General features: G+C 44.2%; 1 protein-coding gene across 4 annotated transcripts in view; it reads right to left on the reverse strand.

Moving 5' to 3' along the window:
* Positions 1 to 17,887, reverse strand: part of LOC140201119 (uncharacterized) — a 96,462-nt gene that overhangs the window by 28,681 nt on the left and 49,894 nt on the right. For 3 of the 4 annotated variants that reach the window (XM_072264736.1, XM_072264735.1, XM_072264734.1), the window contains exons 2-4: positions 13,566 to 13,919; positions 11,595 to 11,942; positions 6,974 to 7,318 (exon numbers count right to left, since the gene is read on the reverse strand). In XM_072264736.1, coding sequence (XP_072120837.1) covers positions 6,974 to 7,318; positions 11,595 to 11,942; positions 13,566 to 13,776 — 904 coding nt within the window. In that variant the 5' untranslated portion in view covers positions 13,777 to 13,919. The remainder of the gene's footprint in view (positions 1 to 6,973; positions 7,319 to 11,594; positions 11,943 to 13,565; positions 13,920 to 17,887) is intronic. The other variant, XM_072264737.1, reaches the window with a different exon arrangement.

A 17,887-nucleotide genomic window follows, 5' to 3' on the forward strand; every position in this document is an offset into this window, starting at 1 on the left:
TTGAAGAGGCTAAAGAATAACTTTTTTCATGAATAAAGGAAGGTGTGGCTCACAAACAGTACGATCACCAGTCTTCCAAAGAGCAATAGTCACAGTCTTTTTTTATACATTAATCCTGTGAAATTTATGGCATTCCACAAAATGTGTGAGACGTCAGCCAAGAGATGGGTTGTTATGTCCCACAGCTTTTGTTATTTCCATAATTCACCGAGATAGGTTATTCATCTTGTTTCTACAGCTGTGTTACACCCTACGGCAATGAGACTAACACTTGGTAGATTGTTTGTTAATTAAACCAAACTACAGGTGTTAGCAACTCAGATATAAGACCATAAGACATAGGAGCAGAATTAGGCCATTCAGCCCATCAAGTCTGCTCCACCATTCCATTATGGCTGATCTTGGATCCCACTCAACCCCATACTCCTTTGAAGCCCTGACCAATCAGGAACAATCAACTTCCCCCTTAAATATACCCACAGACTTAGCCTCCACTGCTGTCTGTGGCAGAGAGTTCCAAAGATTCACTGCTCTCCATCGAACAAATTTCCTCTTTACCTCTGTTCTAAAAGGTCTCTGTCTCCTCTAGTTCTGGATACCCCCAGCATAGGAAGCATCCTCTCCACATCCACCGTATCTAGTCCTTTCTACATTCGGTAGGTTTCAGTGAGATCCCCATGCACTCTTCTAATTTCCAGTGAGCACAGGCCCAAAGCTGCCAAACTGCTACTCATATGTTAACCCCTTCATTCCCAGAATTATCCTCGTGAACTTCCTCTGGACTCTCTCCAAAGACAAAATATCCTTTCTGAGATAAAGGGCCCAAAACTGTTGACAATTCTCCAAGTGTGGCCTGACAAGTGTCTTCTAAAGGCTCAGTATTATCTCCTTGCTTTTATATTCTATTTCCCTTAAATAAATAACGGCATTGCATTTGCTTTCTTTACCACAGACTCAACTTGTGAATCAACCTTCTGGGAGTCTTGCACAAGGACTCCCAAGTCCCTCTGCACCTCTGATGGTTTACTCTTCTCTCCATTTAGATTATGGTCTGCACTATTTTTCCTTTTACCAAAATTGATCGTCATATATTTCCCAACACTGAATTCCATCTGTCACTTTTTTGCTCAAACTTGTCTAAGTCCTGCAATCAAATTGCTTTGTCAGTACTACCGAACCCTCCACCTAAATTTGTACCATCTGCAACCTTTGCCACAAAGCCATCAATTCCATTATCTAAATCATTGACAAACAATGTGAAAATCAACGGTCCCAATATTGAATCCTGAGGAACAGTAGTTGTTACTTGCAGCTAACCAGAAAAGGCCCCCTCTGTTCCCACTTGCCGCCTCCTACTGGTCTGCCATTCCTCTATCCATGCAAGTAACTTTCCTGTAAAGCCATAAGATTTTATCTTGTTAAACAGCCTCATGTGTGGCACCTTATTAAATGCCTACTGAAAATCCACGTAAATGAAGGAACACTTCTTCAATCAGAGGGTCATGAGAGTGTGGAATGAGCTGCCAGAACAAGTGGTGCATGTGAGCTCGATTTCAATGGTTAAGGGAAATTTGGATAGGTACACGGATGGCAGGGACATGGAGGGCACTGGTCCCCGGGCGGGTCAATGGGAGTAAGCAGTTTAAATAGTTTTGGCATGTTCTAGATGGGCCGAAGAGCCTGTTTGTGTGCTTTACTTCTCTATGACTGGAGGAGTCCAACATGTCAAGCAGCATCTATGGAAACAAAGAAACAACAGATTCTGCAGACGCTGGAAATCCAGAGCACAGCACTCAAACTACTGGAGAAACTCAGCAGGTTGGCAGCATCCATGAGAGGAAAATAAACAGTTGACGTTTCGGACTGAGACCCTTCATCAGAACTGGAAAGGAAGGCGGAAGAGGCCAGAATAAGGAAGTGGGGAGGAATGGGAATACACAGGACGTCATGGAAACAGACCCAGTGGGTCGCAACATCCATTATCCACCCCTTCACTCTAAACCTAGATTAATCCCATTTATCATCTCCATGTTCCCATCAAGTCGCCCGAGATTTGACAACTCACTAACCAGTAATCTATCAACCAGCATGTTTTTGGACAGTGACAGGAAACCATTGTAACCACAGGGAGAGCATGCAAACATTACACTGACTGCATTGAAGGTTATGGTTCAAGCCAGGACACTGGAACCGTGAGGCAGCTGCTCTACTCACTGTAACATTGTGGGTTGTGAGGTGACTGCTGACACTCTGCCACTGATGGGGAGGGGAAAATGGTCAGTTCAGGTTGTGTGTTTCTTCCTCTGTTTACACAGACGTTTGTACATTTCCTCTGCATGGACTGAAGGTTCTAACTGTCTCTCTGTCTCCACTTTGACCAGTCATCTGTCAGTGGCTTCCTTGCAGTCAGTGGGGATGCTGCACTTTACCAGGCGGCTTGAGTACATTCTCGATTCTCTGTCCTTTGTTCGTCTGTAATCTTCACCCATTACAGAGCTCAGAATGGTTTCTCAGAAACACAGGAGATGCTGCAGATGCTGGAGATTCAGAGTAACACACACGACGTGCTGGACGATCTCAGCAGGTCAGACTGTATCTGTGGAAATGACTATGGTCCTGATGAAGGGTCTCAGGCTGAATCGTCGACTGTTTATTCATTTCCGTAGATGCTGCCTGGCCTGCTGAGATCCTCCAGCATTTTGTGTGCGTTGCTCAGAATGGTTTCTGTTTCGATTACGGTAATGGGTTGAAGAAAGAGTTCACAGCAGAATGAAAACAGAAAATGTTGGCCATTCTCGGCAGGTCTGTGAGCAGAGACACATTTGAGACCATTTGTCACGACTGGGAAGGAAGCAATGAGGACTGGTGGAGCTGCCGTGAGGATGAGGGAGAGGGGGTGTCAGTGACCGTTATGTGATCAGTTATTGAGTGGAATCAGTTCGAGAGTGACAACATAGAGAAGAATGTGTGAGTATTGAAATAAAAACCAGAAGCCGTGACTGGGAGCTCGGTCTGTAGCCCCCTGCACTGTTATAATGTAGATCAGAGCAATCTTTAGTAACAACACCTCATCTTTCCATTGGGCACATTGCAGCATTCAAGACTCGCTATTGAATTCCACAGCTTAGCGTAACCTGATTTCGCAGTCTGTCTCTGTCATTCATCTGTGGTATTGGCTCAGCTTTTTGCTTTACTTTACCTTCTAGTCTGGCTTTTTCCCCTCTGGGAGTGGAGGACATGGCCAGCCCATTGAGTCTACTCTGCCATTCCACCATGGCTGATTTATTATCCCTCTCACCCCATGCTGCTACCTTCTCCCCATAACCTTTAACATCTTGAATAATGAAGAACCTATCAACCCCATGATAAGGATCATGATCCTGCACAGCTCTGTAAATGCCGAGGGAAGATACTGGTCTGTAGAAGAGAGGGGTGGGGGTGAATGTGAGACAGTGGCTGGTAGGTGATAGGTGGGAAAATGTGACGGAGAGTGTTCGATAAACACACACACACACACACACACACACAAACGTTGCCCTATCATTCTGCTGTTGTTACACTGAGTGTTTGAACTTCAATATCCTTGTGATACCTTTCATGAAACAGTACTCCAATTCTTTCCTAATGGGGATGTGTAAATGTGTATCTGTTGTCTGTTTACTCTATTTAAAGTATTTACTTCTGTTTATTTTGTAATATAATTGTAACTATATTGAGGGGTGTGTCATGTACTAATTCACGGATAGACAAAAGTTGAACTTGTTGGTTATAAAGATGGTCTGTCCTAGTGCCTCACAAACAGTACTGATTGCTCTCGGCAGTTCACACTGGCCAAGTACAAGAACAGAACTATTCTTATGTTTTCTGGTAGATATCTTTTTGTAAGAATTGGCAGTTTTCCTTTTACTGATTTTTGTGTTTGATTTTTGACACATCTAATAAACACAGAAGTGCTAAATGACTAGAGACATATTTTTCTTTGTTCATAACCCACGTATCTAACTGAAATGTTGGGCAGGTGGAACCAGGTGGAAGAGGAGGAGAGGTAGAGATGAATAGAGAGAGACAAGGAGAGTCAGAAAGTTCAGGTGGGGAGAGAGATTGGTGGAGGTGTCATGGTCCGTGAAGTCCGCATTCTGGTTCACGGTCCGGTCCGTGGACTCAGGACTCCGGGTCTTCCAGCTGTCCCTTGTTTAGTTGAGTTAATCAGAGGCACCTGATTCCCATCTTTGGGCTTGGAATATAAGTAGCCTTGGGGTTGAGTGTGGGCTGCTGGTTTGTCTCATCAGTCCTCCTTGGAGAAACCTGCTGATGGAAGGCTAGTGAAACCATTTGTGATCTCTAGGCCTGTTTGGAGAACCACTGCTTCATGGAGCCCTGTTGCCACTTGTTGGAGTAGTCCTTGCGGTATGGATACGGCTGTTTCCCGGGCCAGCTGAGTGGCCATCAGCCACTTCGAGCTGGGTAGGGATCCAGCTGTTTCCGTAGCCGGCGGAGGTTGCTGGCTGTAACTGTGACTCGGAGCAACTCTGAAGCAGAGATGGAACTGTCTGTTGTTCTTTGGTCTTTGTCTCTTCTTGTCCTTGCCTCCGTGGGGTAAGTCAGGCCATTTTGCCGTTGCCCTGCGGGGGGTCATGTCTTGTCTTGTCTTTGCTTCTGTTGGGTAAGTCTGGCTGTTCTGCCGTTACCCAACAGGTGGACCTGTCCCACCTTGGTGTGGAGAAGTTGAGTCCCGGCTTGTCTAAGTTTAAGTCCCGGCTCTATGTCTATGTACTGTCCTGTCTCATGTTGATGTCGTGCTAACGATGAGTCCCGGCTTTTCGAAGGACAAGTCCCGGGCTCTATGTTGATGTTCAGTTCCCAGTCGGTCTCTTAGCTCCAGCCTCTTAGTTATCAACCTTCGCATTTCAAGATGAAGGTCCCACAGCCAAGCTCCAAGAACCCAAGCCTCGAGGATCCCAAGCCAAGCTCCAAGAACACAAGCCTGAAGTCCCCAGCCTCCAAGCTCATGACACAAGGCCCCAGCCTGCAGCCAAGCTCAAGACCCAAGACACCAGCCTCAAGCCTCCAGGCCCCAGCCACGTTCTGTCCTGAAGCCATGTCATGTCCTTGCCTGGTTCTGGGGTCCGAGCCCGAGGCAAGGCCCAGGGTCTTGGTCCTTGTCCAGTCTCGGGCTTGAGTCGAAGCCTTGTCTCCTAGTCCCTGGTTTCTAGTCCTGGTCCCACTTTCCATAGCCCAAGTCTGCATTCTTGTCCCTGCTCCTTGCCTGTATCCTGTCAAGTCCCTACTCAAGTCAAATCCTGTTCCTTGTACTTCAGTGTCTGTGTCTCGCATTTGGGTCCATTCCCAGCACCCCTTTGTGACAGGAGGTGACTATAGACTGAGGCTGCACACACCGGAATCTGATCATTGTCATTATTATGTGCCATGTCTGTATGATGTGGTTGAGCATGGTCTATGACCATCGTTGTTCTTGGAAAAGTTTCCTACAGACATGGTTTGCCATTGTCTTCTTCTGGGCTGTGACGTCAGCTATTATCAATGCCCTTCAGAGACTGTCTACCTGGAGTCAGTGGTCACTAAGCAGGTGCTACACATTGACCATCAGAGATGGAGGACCTTCATTCTGCCCCAAATGCCAGTGGTGTAATGGGCAGGAAGTGGGTACGGTGAGCAAGTCCACTTTGTCCAGGCTAGCAGAGGGAAGGAGTACCTTATGCCTCCATATCACCACCCCGCCACCCGGAATCTGATAAGGAAGGGAACAATGGAGGAATTACGTGTAGGTGGAACTTTTATTTGATTTTATTTATTTATTGAGTTACTGTGTGGAATAGGCCCTTCGGCCTTTGACCCAGTGATCCCCTGATTTAATCCGAGCCTAATCACAGGACAATTTATAATCACCAATTAACCTAACAACCCATGTGTCTTTGGACTGTGGGGGAAACCGGAACACTTGGAGGAAACCCATGTGGTCGCAGGGAGTATGTACAAATTCCTTCAGGCAGCATCGGGAGTTGATCCTGGGACACTGGTATTGTCAGGCGTAGTAGACACCCAGAAGTTTAAGTTTGTGTGACACAGGCAGGTGGGTGACAGGAATGGAACTGGGTAACGGGTCTGGGTGGAGTGAGAGACGGTATGAGTATGAAAAGCAGACAGGAAAGGGGTGGGGTTGGGTTATCAGAAATTGGAAAATTCCATGTCCATATCATTGGGCTATAATATCCAGTCAGGATCTCAGATTGAAAAATAATACTAAAGAAATTTGGCCTGTCCCCTAAAACCCTCACTAATTTTTATAGATGCACTGTAGAAAGCATTCTTCTAGGGTGCATCACAACCTGGTATGGAAGTTGTCCTGTCCAAGACCGGAAGAAGCTGCAGAAGATCGTGAACACGGCGCAGTACATCACACAAACCAATCTTCCGTCCGTGGACTCACTTTACACCACACGCTGTCGGAGCAGTGCTGCCAGGATAATCAAGGGCACGACCCACCCAGCCAGCACACCTTTCATCCCTCTTCCCTTCGGGAGAAGGCTCAGGAGACTGCTGAACGGATCCTGATCCGGATCTGGGCCATATCCTCCAAATATCCGGACCTGCCTGTTGGTTTTTTTGCACTACCTTACTTCCCATTTTCTATTTTCTATTTATGATTTATAATTTAAATTTTAATATTTACTATCGATTTGTAATCCAGGGAGCGGGAAGCGCAGAATCAAATCTCGCTATGATGATTGTACATTCTAGTATCAATTGTTTGGCGACAATAAGGTATTAAAGTATATTCCATAAAATTGTCAGATGTGTTCATGAAAACTAAATTATTTCATATCTTTAAGACATTTAGAAATAAGCACATCATAGCTTAAAGAAATTAATTTACAAACTTGTTGTCCTGGCCCATACATGCTCATTATCTCCAGTACTAGAAATCAGTTCACATTGTGTAAACTGAACTTACTAATGACAATGAGCCGGGTTCCATTTCCACTGCTGTCTCCCCACACTCTGCAGTAATAGTCGGCAGAGTCATTGACCTTGACCTTTGTGACGATGAGGATGAAACTGCTACTGGAGGAGTTCCTGGAGGGCTGGAACCTCTCAGTGAAACCTGGTCTCCTTCGTACGCTCCCTCCTGCCTCGTGTGTTAAGACCCACTCCATGTCCTGCCCGGGTAGCCTCCGATACCAGTGGACATCAGTGTTTCCCACTGCGGCGTTCTTCATGGTGCACCATAACCGTGCCGATTGCCCCTCGGTGATGCTCTCCTGGCTTGGGGACTGGATAGGGACTGGAGGATTGGCAACTTTAAAGGGAAAATATCAATTACCTTAAAAATGTTTCTGCGTAACTACATCTAAGAGAGTAAACAGATTGAAATACTAAATATGTAGAATTGTTTTAGCTGCACTGTATGATGCAAATGGAAGATTTTGCTTATAGTTATTTATTGTACTGCACAGAAATAGCTCTTGTTGTATTTAAAAGCATTAAAGTTAGACCATAAGCCATAGGAGCAGAATTAAGACATTTGGCCCATCAAGTCTGCTCTGCCATTCAATCATGGCTGATTCTTTTCTCCCCTCCTCAGCCCCAATCCCTCACCTTCTCCCCATAGCCTTTGATGCCATATCCAATCAGGAAACTATTAAGCTCTGCGTTAAATACACCTAACGACCTGGCCTCCACAGCTGCCTGTGGTAACAAATTCCACAAATTCACCACCCTCTGGCAAAAGAAATTCTCTGCATCTCTGTTTTAAATGGAAGCCCTTTTATCCTGAGGCTGTGCCCTCTTGTCTTAGACTCTCCCACAATGGGAAACATACTTTCCACATCTACTCTGTCTAGGCCTTTCAACATCTGGAAGTTTTCAATGAGAAATTCCAGCGAACACAGTCCCAGAGCTATCAAACATTTCTCGTATGATAACAGTTTCATTCCTGAAACCATCCTTGTGAACCTCCCCTGAACTCTCTTCAATGCCAGCACATTGTTTCTTCAATGAGGAACCCAAAACTGTTCAAGGTGCGGCCTCACCAATACCTTATAAAGCCTCAGCATCACATCCCTGCACTTGTATTCTAGACCTCTTGAAATGAATGCTAACATTGTATTTGCCTTCCTCACCACCAGCTCAGCCTGCAAGTTAACCTTTAGGGTTTTCTGCACAAGGACTCCCAAGTTCTTTAAAATCTCATATTTTTGGATTACTCTCCATTTAGAAAATAGTCTGCATGCTTATTTCTACCATACCTGCATAACCATGCATTTTCCAACATTGTATTTCATTTGCCACTTTCGTGCCCATTGTCCTAATCTGTCTAAGTCCTTCTGCATCCTACCTGTTTCCTCAACACTACCTGGCCCTCCACCAATCTTTGCATCATCTGCAAACTTCAATAGATTTAAAAAGTACATTTCATGTCAGAAAAATGTATACAATATGCATCTTGAAATTATTTTTCTTCACAGACATCCACAAAAACAGATGGGTGCCCCAAAAAATGAATGACAGTTAAATGTTAGAACCCCAAAGCCCCCCTGCTCCCGTCTCTGATGCATAAGCAGCAGCAAAGCAACGTCACCCCTTTCCCCCACTAGCAAAAATGCATCTGCATCCTCCACCGAGCACTCAAGTGTGCACAGCAGAGCATCAAGAAAGACACAGACTTGCAGTACCCCAAAGACTACTCGTTCACCCAGTAATTCGACATACCACAGGCTCTCTCTCTCTCTCCTTAGTAAGGAAAAAGTGGTGTCCCCGCTTTACAGTGAGAGGGGAGATAACAAAACAACTCACTGATTTATGGTGTTAGAAATCTGTTTCATTGCTTTTTCCAAGCTCTCTGCCGAAGAACTTGGGGCTCTGGGCACACAGCCAGCAGCCAGCTTGCTGCTTTCGATCTTCCGTGTACGCCCATGACACATCAGGCGGCGGCGCCCACTTCGATTCCACATGCTTCCTGAGCTACGAAAATCCGGCACCCTGAAAGTGCGCTAGTCTTCCAGGCCACATCATTGGCAACAAAACCACCTATTCTCTCATCTAAATCATTGACATACAGCATAAAAAGAAGCTGTCCCAACACCGACCCCTGCAGAACACAACTACTCACTGGTAGCCAACAATAAAATCTTAGTATACACAAGGGTTCTGAAAGAGGCAGCTGAATGGCATTATTAATGATCGTTCTAGAAACAGTAGATTCTGGAATGGTTCCTGAAGACTGGAAAATGGAAGACTGTCACTCCACTGTTCAAGAAGGGAGAGAGGCCTGACAAATCTGTTGGAATCATTTGAAGAAAAATCAGTAGGATTGACAAAGGAGAATCAATTTTGTTGTATAGATTGATTTTCAGAAGGTCTTTGACAAGGCGCCACACATAAGGCTGCTTAACAAGCTATGAGCCCATGGTATTATAGCAAAGATTCTAGCATGGATAGAGCAGTGACTGATTAGCAGGAGGCAAAGAGTGAGAATAAAGGGATCCTTTTCTGGTTGGCTGTCAGTGACCATTCGTGTCCACAGGTCAGTGTCAGGAAGGATTTTTCTTTACCTTACATGTTAATAATTTGGATGATGGAATTGAGGGCTTTGTTGCAACATTCACAGAAAAGACGAAAATACGAAGATAGGTGGAAGGGCAGGTAGTTCTAAGGAAGTATAGAGGTTACAGAAGGAGTTAGGCAGATTAGGAGAATGGGGAAAGAAATGACAAATTGAGTACAGTGTCAGGAGGAGTATGTTCATTCACTTTGGTAGAAGACCATAAGACAATAAGATATAGAAGCAGAAATATGTGATTCAGACAATGGATTCTGCTCCGACATTCCATCATAGTGGCTCCCGGATCCCATTTACAGTTACCTTCTCGCCATATCCTTTGATGCCCTGACCGATCAGGAAACAATAAACTTCCGCTTTAAATATTCCCACAGACCCGTTCCACTGCGGAGTATTCCACAGGTTCACCACTCAATGGTGAAAAAATTCCCTCCTCACCTCTGTTCTGAAAGGTCATCCCTCAGTCCTGAGGCTTTAGAGGAGAAACTCTGGATAACCCCACCATAGGAAACATCCTCTCCACATCCACATTATCTAGTCCTTTCAACATTTAGTAGGTTTCATTGAGAACCCCACGTATTCTTCTGAATTCCAGTGAGTACAGGCCTAAAGCTGCCAAGTGCTCCTCATATGTTAACCCCCCCCCCCCCCCCCATTGCCAGAATCATACTTTAGAACCTTCTCTGGACTCTCTCCAATGACAACACATACTTTCAGGGGCCCAAAACTGTTGACAATACTCCAAGTGCACGCTGCCTAGTGTCTTATAAAAGCTCAGCATTATCTCCTTGCCTTTATATTCTATTCCCCTTGAAATAAATGCTAACATTATATTTGCCTTCTTTACCACAAACTCACCTTCCGGGAGTCTTGCACAAGAATTCTTAAGTCCCATTTGACCTCTGATGAATGTTCTCTTCATTTAGATAGTAGTCTGCACTATTGTTCCTTTTACCAAAATGCACTATCATACATTTCCCAACACTATATTTCGTCCTCCACTTTTTTGCCCATTCTTCCGAACTGTCCAGGTCTCTTGCTGCAATCGCATTGCTTCCTCAGCACTACCTACCCCTCCACCTATCTTTGAATCATTTGCAAACTTTGCCACAAAGCCATCAGTTTCATTTTCCAAATCATTGACAAACAATGTGAGAAATTGCAGTCCCAATACTAACCCCTGAGAAACGCCACTAGACGCAGGCAGCCAACTAGAAAAGGCCCCCTTTATTCCCACTCACTGCTTCCTGCCTGTCAGCCAATCCTCTATCCATGACAGTACCTTTCCTGTAACATCATAGGATTTTATTTTGTTAAGCAGCCTCATGTGTGGCAGCTTGTTAAATGCCTTCTCAACGTCCAAGTAAATGATATCCACTGCCTCTCCTTTGTCCACTCTGCTTTTTACTTCCTTGAAGAACTTTAACAAACTTGTCAGGCAAGATTTCCTTTCACAGTTTACCACCCTACCATCCAGCTCATTAATGTATATGACAAACAAATGGTTCAGTACAGACTAGATGGGCTGAAGGGACTACTGTACTTTACTGTGACTCGATGACTCTGATAATGTTCCTTCTGACATTAATTGTATTCTCTTACTTACTTTGAATTTAATGGCCAGTCTATTTCTTTTACACACATCATTTTATCCTCTTCTCCCGTCCACTTGTTCTGACTGTTTTTCCGGTTGGTAACATCATCCAGTTCTGATAACTCACACCCACAGGGCGAGCTCTTAGTAAATTGGTTTATTATTGTCACACGTACTGAGGTATAGAGTAAAACCTGTTCATCCACAAAATGATTTGCCAAGATTTTCTATATTATTCCAGACTACTTGTCCTTTCCCACTTTTCCATTTCCCAACTGTTACCAGTTTACACTCCAGGGAAAACCATCCGACTCTCTGTTCTACTGGGGACATTACAGAACCCCCTGTGTCTGACAGTCATCGTGTGAAGGTTGAATACTGAGATGCTGTTATTGTCAGTGTGAACTGATGTTGACTTACCAGTTACATTGAGCTGTGTTCCTCCTCCGTAGATGTAACTCCACACCCTGCAGTTGTACACTGCAGTGTCACTAATAGATGAGTGGCTGATGGTCAGAATGTAACTGTTACTCACGACATTCCTGTAAGACTGAAAACGGTCAGAGATATACCCAGACCTGCTCACAGAGTCATTCACAAAGTGACTCAACGCCCACTCGATCTTGTTCCCAGGCCGCTGGTGGTACCAGTGGACATCGGTGACATTCACACTGGCATTATACAAGGCACAGTGGAGCTGGACAGTTACACCCTCCGGCACCTTGCTGATTGGTGGATCCTGCACAAGAATGGGATCATCCGCGGGATCTGTGTGTTGGATATGTAGACATTAATGTATATTTATGGAGCTCAATACAAGGCAGTATGTTTCCCCAGCATTTAACAATTTCTAATATTTAAATAAATGTTAGTTCCAAGTTCTTTACTGAAGTCAGTGATATCCAGCTGGTTCTGATGGTTTGGTAGCACCACAGTCATGGGGTCTGTTATAGTTTGGAGAGAGTTCTGAAGAACGTTGCATCTGTTGATAATATTTCTCCCTTTATCCCTGACCGGTCCTACCTTCAGTTTAGCCATTCTCCTGTTCCGCAGGTATGTGTAGAATGTCTCGAGGGTTTCCTTTTTCCTAATCCCCAAGAATCCTTCCAGCTCTGTCAAGTCCCAAATGAAGGTCGTTTCTCGTGACATTATAACTCTCAAGCACCTATCTGATTTTTACTGCCTAAAATTTAAGTATAGTTTCTTCTTTCTTTTGACCAGATGTTCCTCTTGTCAACCATGGCTCCTTCACCCTCCCATCCTATCCCTGACTCAATGGGACAAAGTTATCCAGAACCCCATGGAAGTGATCACAAACAACTTTCAGATTTCTCTTCAGTGCGTCGTAGAATTATCAATCAGTTTGAATGAGGAGGGAGAGTTAATATAAAAACAGAAGAAATAGGAGCAGGAGTCGGCCATCTGGCCCACCGAGCACGCTCATCCATTCAATAAGATCATGGCTGATATGGCCATGGACTCATCTCCACCTATCTGCTATTTCCTCAGAACCCTTAATTCCCACTATGCAGAAATCTATCCAACCTTGTCTTAAATTGATGTGCTTCATCTGAATCCATCACCAGCCCAGGCTTTTAGTCAGGCACCTTTGTACAGTGCTGAACTGTAATGATAGTAATAACTTATTCATTGAGCATTCTTCATACAGACAGTGTAGTTCAAAGCACTTTAAAAAGAGTGAAAGGGCAAACATGAAAATAAAATGAAAAAATAAAAATTAAAGACAACAAGATGCACGTAGCCCGGAGAACGTCGCCGTGGTTCTCCAACACCATCTTGCCTCCAAGACCAAGTTGATGCAGTCTTTCATTGACTCCACAATGGTGATTATTCTGTTGTGGATTTGTTGAGTATGCCCGCAAGAAAATAAATCGCAGGGTTGAATATGGTGATAGATATGAACTTTGATAATGAATTTCCTTTTAACTTTGAAAAGATGTTGATTGCTTAATAAACAGCTTTTTAAGCCCACGTTTAATAATATTAACTGTTTTGCATCCCTTCAAGGTTAAGGTCTTGAATTCCACAGTTTAGGAGTTCTTTGGAGAGATGGTTCAGACTTAAGAGACCCTGATCTATGACTCTGAACACTGAACAGTTTCTCCTTTTCTCTCCTGTGATAACACACTCCACATTGAAATTTATTTTCAAATATCCAACTGGACACACAGAGCAGACGGTCAGTCACCATGTTGCTGCTCCCTGCCCATGAGTTAGGGGCCACAGTGCTCTGGATCGTGTCCCAGTGATGGGGCTTCAGTATTACACTGTGTGTTCTTCAGTACAATGTGCCCAGCCACGGGACGTGAGTGGTGGGGAATAACTCCCAATGCAGGAACACACTACTGAATAAATAGAACTTGTACTCACTGGTTACGATGAGCTGGGTGCCGTTCCCATGGATGGCTCCCCACACTCTGCAGTAATAGACGGCAGAATCACTGTGCACCACGTCTGTGACTGTCAGGGTGAAGCTGCTGTTGGATGTGTCTCTGTAGGACCGGAACCTCTCAGTCAAATGGTATTCCTTCTCTAGGCTGCCTCTTGCCCTAAGTGTAGAAACCAACTCCATGGTCGTCATGTTCTGCCCAGGTAGTTTCTGATACCAGTGGAGGTCGGTGTCTTCTAGTCTGATATTGCTAATGGTACAGCAAAACCATGCTGTGTGACCCTCAGTGACATGCTGTATGCTTGGGGACTGGATGAGGACAGGTTTGTCTGCACCTGTAAGGGAGAATATCGTCACTTCAACCCCAGCTTGAAGCAGTCATCTTTTGTTACATGACCTCTTGTGAAAGTACAAACACTTTATTGCTTCTGATATTAATATTATGTTGCAGCTGTTCCCGAGTTTACAGAGTTCAGGCGAGACCAATGATGGGTGATAAATATGTGCTTCAAATAATCACCACCTACTTTAAATTGAACGTGGAACAGTACAGAACTGGACAGGACATCTGGCCTTGATGTTATGCCAACCTTGATGCTCATTTATGTTAAATATCCTCCTCCTATGTATCATTCATATTCCTCCATTCCCTTTGTATTCACGTGTCCATCTAAAATCCTGTTAGAGTCAAACAAACTCCCTTCTCCACTACTACCCCAGTAACCTGTTCCAGGAAGATATAGTAGATTCTGGTTTATTGGGCTGTCGTTTAATCAGGGAGCCGTTTATTTGGGACATCTCTTAAATAACAAAAACTAATGGAGAAAATAGTCGTAATTCACTTTGTTTGTTTGGGACACTATGTCACTAAGAGTCAGGTACAAGAGAGTACCCTGTGGCTGTACCCCTTGACAATAAGTACTCCTGTTTGAGTACTGTTGGGGGGGATAGCAAGCTGTTGGGTGGGGGGGGGCACAGAGTCCGGCCCTGTGGCTTAGAAGAGTAGGGAAAGGAAGAGGAAGGCAGCAGTGATAGGGGACTCTATAGTTAGGGAGTCAGACAGGAGATTATGTGGATGCAGGAAAGAAACGCGGATGGTAGTTTGCATCCCAGGTGCCAGGGTCCGCGATGTTTCAGATCAAGTTCTCGGTATTCTCAAGAGGGAGGGTGAGCAGCCAGATGTCGTTGTCCATGTTGGGACCAATGATATGGGTAGGTAGAGTGAGGAGGTCCTGAAAGGGGAGTTTAGGGAGTTAGGAGCCAAGTTAAAGGACAGGACCTCCAGGATAGCAATCTCAGGATTGCTATCAGTGCCACGTGCAGGCGGGTTTAGAAATAGTAAGATAGTGCAGATCAACACATGGCTGAAGGCATGGTGCAGGAGGGAGGGCTTCAGATTTATAGATAATTGGGCAATTTTCCAGGGAAGGTGGGACCTGTTCCAGCGGGACAGTCTACATCTGAACTGAAGGGGGAACAAATATTTTTGCAGGTAGGTTTGCTAGGGAGGCTTCCGTGGATTTAGACTAGATAGGAGAGGGGAGGGGAACCAAAGTGTAGGAACAGATGCAGGGAAGAAGGACGAAAAAGAAAATAGTAAAATTGTTTGCACAGTTAGTGATAAACAGAGGTTAAGAGGTGGAAAATTTCTTAAATGCATTTATTTCAATGCTAGGAGCATTGTAAGAAAGGTGGATGAGCTTAAAGCATAGATTGACACCTGGAAGTATGATGTGGTAGCTATTAGTGAAACATGGTTGCAGGAGGGGTGTGATTGGCAACTAAATATTCCAGGATTTAATTGCATCAGGTGTGATAGAATTGGAGGGACAAGAGAGGGAGGGGCTGCATTGCTTGTCAGAGAAAATATTACAGTGGTTCTCTGGCAGGATAGATTAGAGGGCTCATCTAGGGAAGCTATTTGGGTGGAATTGAGGATTGGGAAAGGTGCAGTAACACTTATAGGGGTGTATTATAGACCACCAAATGGGGAGCGGGAATTAGAGGAGCAAATTTGTAAGGAGATAACAGATATTAGTAGTAGGCACAAGGCTGTGATTGTGGGAGATTTTAATTTTCCACATATAGACTGGAAGGCCCATACTGTAAAAGGGCTGGATGGTTTGGAGATGGTCAAATCTGTGCAAGATAGTTTTTTGCTGCAATATACAGAGGTACCAACTAGAGAGGGGGCAGTGTTGGATCTCCTGTTAGAGAATGAGATAGGTCAGGTGATGGAGGTATGTGTTGTGGAGCACTTCGGGTCCAGTGATCACAGTGCCATTAGTTTCAATATAATTATGGAGAAGGATAGGACTGGACCCACGGTTGAGATTTTTGATTGGAGAAAGGCTAACTTTGAGGAGATGTGAAAGGATTTAGAAGGAGTGGATTGGGACAGTTTATTTTATAGGAAGGATGGAGTAGAGAAACAGAGATCATTTAAAGGTGAAATTTTGAGAGTACAGAATCTTTATGTTCCTGTTAGGTTGAAAGGTAAGGTTAAAAGTTTGAGTGAGCCATGGTTTTCAAGGGATATTGGAAACTTGGTTCGGAAAAAAAAGAGAGATCTACAATAAATATAGACAGCGTGGAGTAAATGAGGTGCTCGAGGAATATAAAGAATGTAAAAAGAATCTTAAGAAAGAAATTAGAAAAGCTAAAAGAAGATATGAGGTTGCTTTGGCAAGTAAAGTGAAAATAAATCCCAAGGGTTTCTACCGTTATAAAAATAGCAAAAGGATAGTGAGGGATAAAATTGGTCCCTTAGAGAATCAGAGTGGACGGCTATGTGTGGAGTCAAAAGAGATGGGGGAGATTCTTAACAATTTCTTTTCTTCGGTATTCATTAGGTCATAGTCATGGTCATAGTCATAGTCATACTTTATTGATCCTGGGGGAAACTGGTTTTCGTTACAGTTGCACCATAAAGAATTAAATAGTAATAAAACCATAAATAGTTAAATAGTAATATGTAAATTATGCCAGGAAATAAATCCAGGATCAGCCTATTGGCTCAGGGTGTCTGACCCTCCAAGGGAGGAGAAGGATGTCTTCTAAGGAGAAGGATATTGAATTGTGTAAGATAAGGGAATCGGGTAGGGAAGTTATGGAAACTATGATGATTAAAGAAGCAGTATTACTGGAACTTTTAAGGAATATAAAAGTGGATAACATGAGGCTACTTAACAAGATAAGAGCCCATGGAATTACGGGAAAGTTACATATGTGGATAGAGCATTGGCTGATTGGTAGGAAACAGAGAGTGGGAATAAAGGGATCCTATTGGTTGGCTGCCGGTTACCGGTGGTGTTCCACGGGGGTCCGTGTTGGGGCCACTTCTTTTTACATTGTACATCAACAATTTGGATTATGGAATAGATGGCTTTGTGGGTAAGTTTGGTGATGATACGTAGATAGGTGGAGGGGCCGGTAGTGCTGAGGAAATGGAGAGTCTGCAGAGAGACTTGGATAGATTGGAAGAATGGGCAGAGAAGTGGCAAATGAAGTACAATGTTGGAAAGTGTATGGTTATACACTTTGGCAGAAAAAAATAAAAGGGAAGACTATTATTTAAATGGGGAAAGAACTCAAAGTTTGGAGATGCATCGGACTTGGGAGTCCTCGTACAGGATACCCTTAATGTTAACCTCCAGGTTGAGTCACTAGTGAAGAAGGTGAATGCAATGTTGGCATTCATTTCTAGGGGAATAGAGTATAAGAGCAGGGATGTGATGTTGAGGCTCTATAAGGCGCTGGTGAGACCTCACTTGGAGTACTGTGGGCAGTTTTGGTCTCCTTATTTAAGAAAGGATGTGCTGACGTTGGAGAGGGTACAGAGAAGATTCACTAGAATGTATCCGGGAATGAGAGGGTTAATATATGAGGAACGTTTGTCCGCTCTTGGACTGTATTCCTTGGAGTTTAGAAGAATGAGGGGAGACCTCATAGAAACATTTCGAATGTTGAAAGGCATGGACAGAGTGGATGTGGCAAAGTTGTTTCCCATGATGGGGGAGTCTAGTATGAGAGGGCATGACTTAAGGATTGAAGGGCGGCCTTTCAGAACAGAAATGCGAAGAAATTTTTTTAGTCAGAGGGTGGTGAATCTATGGAATTTGTTGCCACGGGCAGCAGTGGAGGCCAAGTCATTGGGTGTATTTAAGGCAGAGATTGATAGGTATCTGAGTAGCCAGGGCATCAAAGGTTATGGTGAGAAGGCAGGGGAGTGGGACTAAATGGGAGAATGGATCAGCTCATGATAAAATGGTGGAGCAGACTCGATGGGCCGAATGGCCGACTT

The sequence above is a fragment of the Mobula birostris genome, chromosome 8, assembly GCF_030028105.1.
Source record: "Mobula birostris isolate sMobBir1 chromosome 8, sMobBir1.hap1, whole genome shotgun sequence".
NCBI lineage: Eukaryota > Metazoa > Chordata > Chondrichthyes > Myliobatiformes > Myliobatidae > Mobula > Mobula birostris.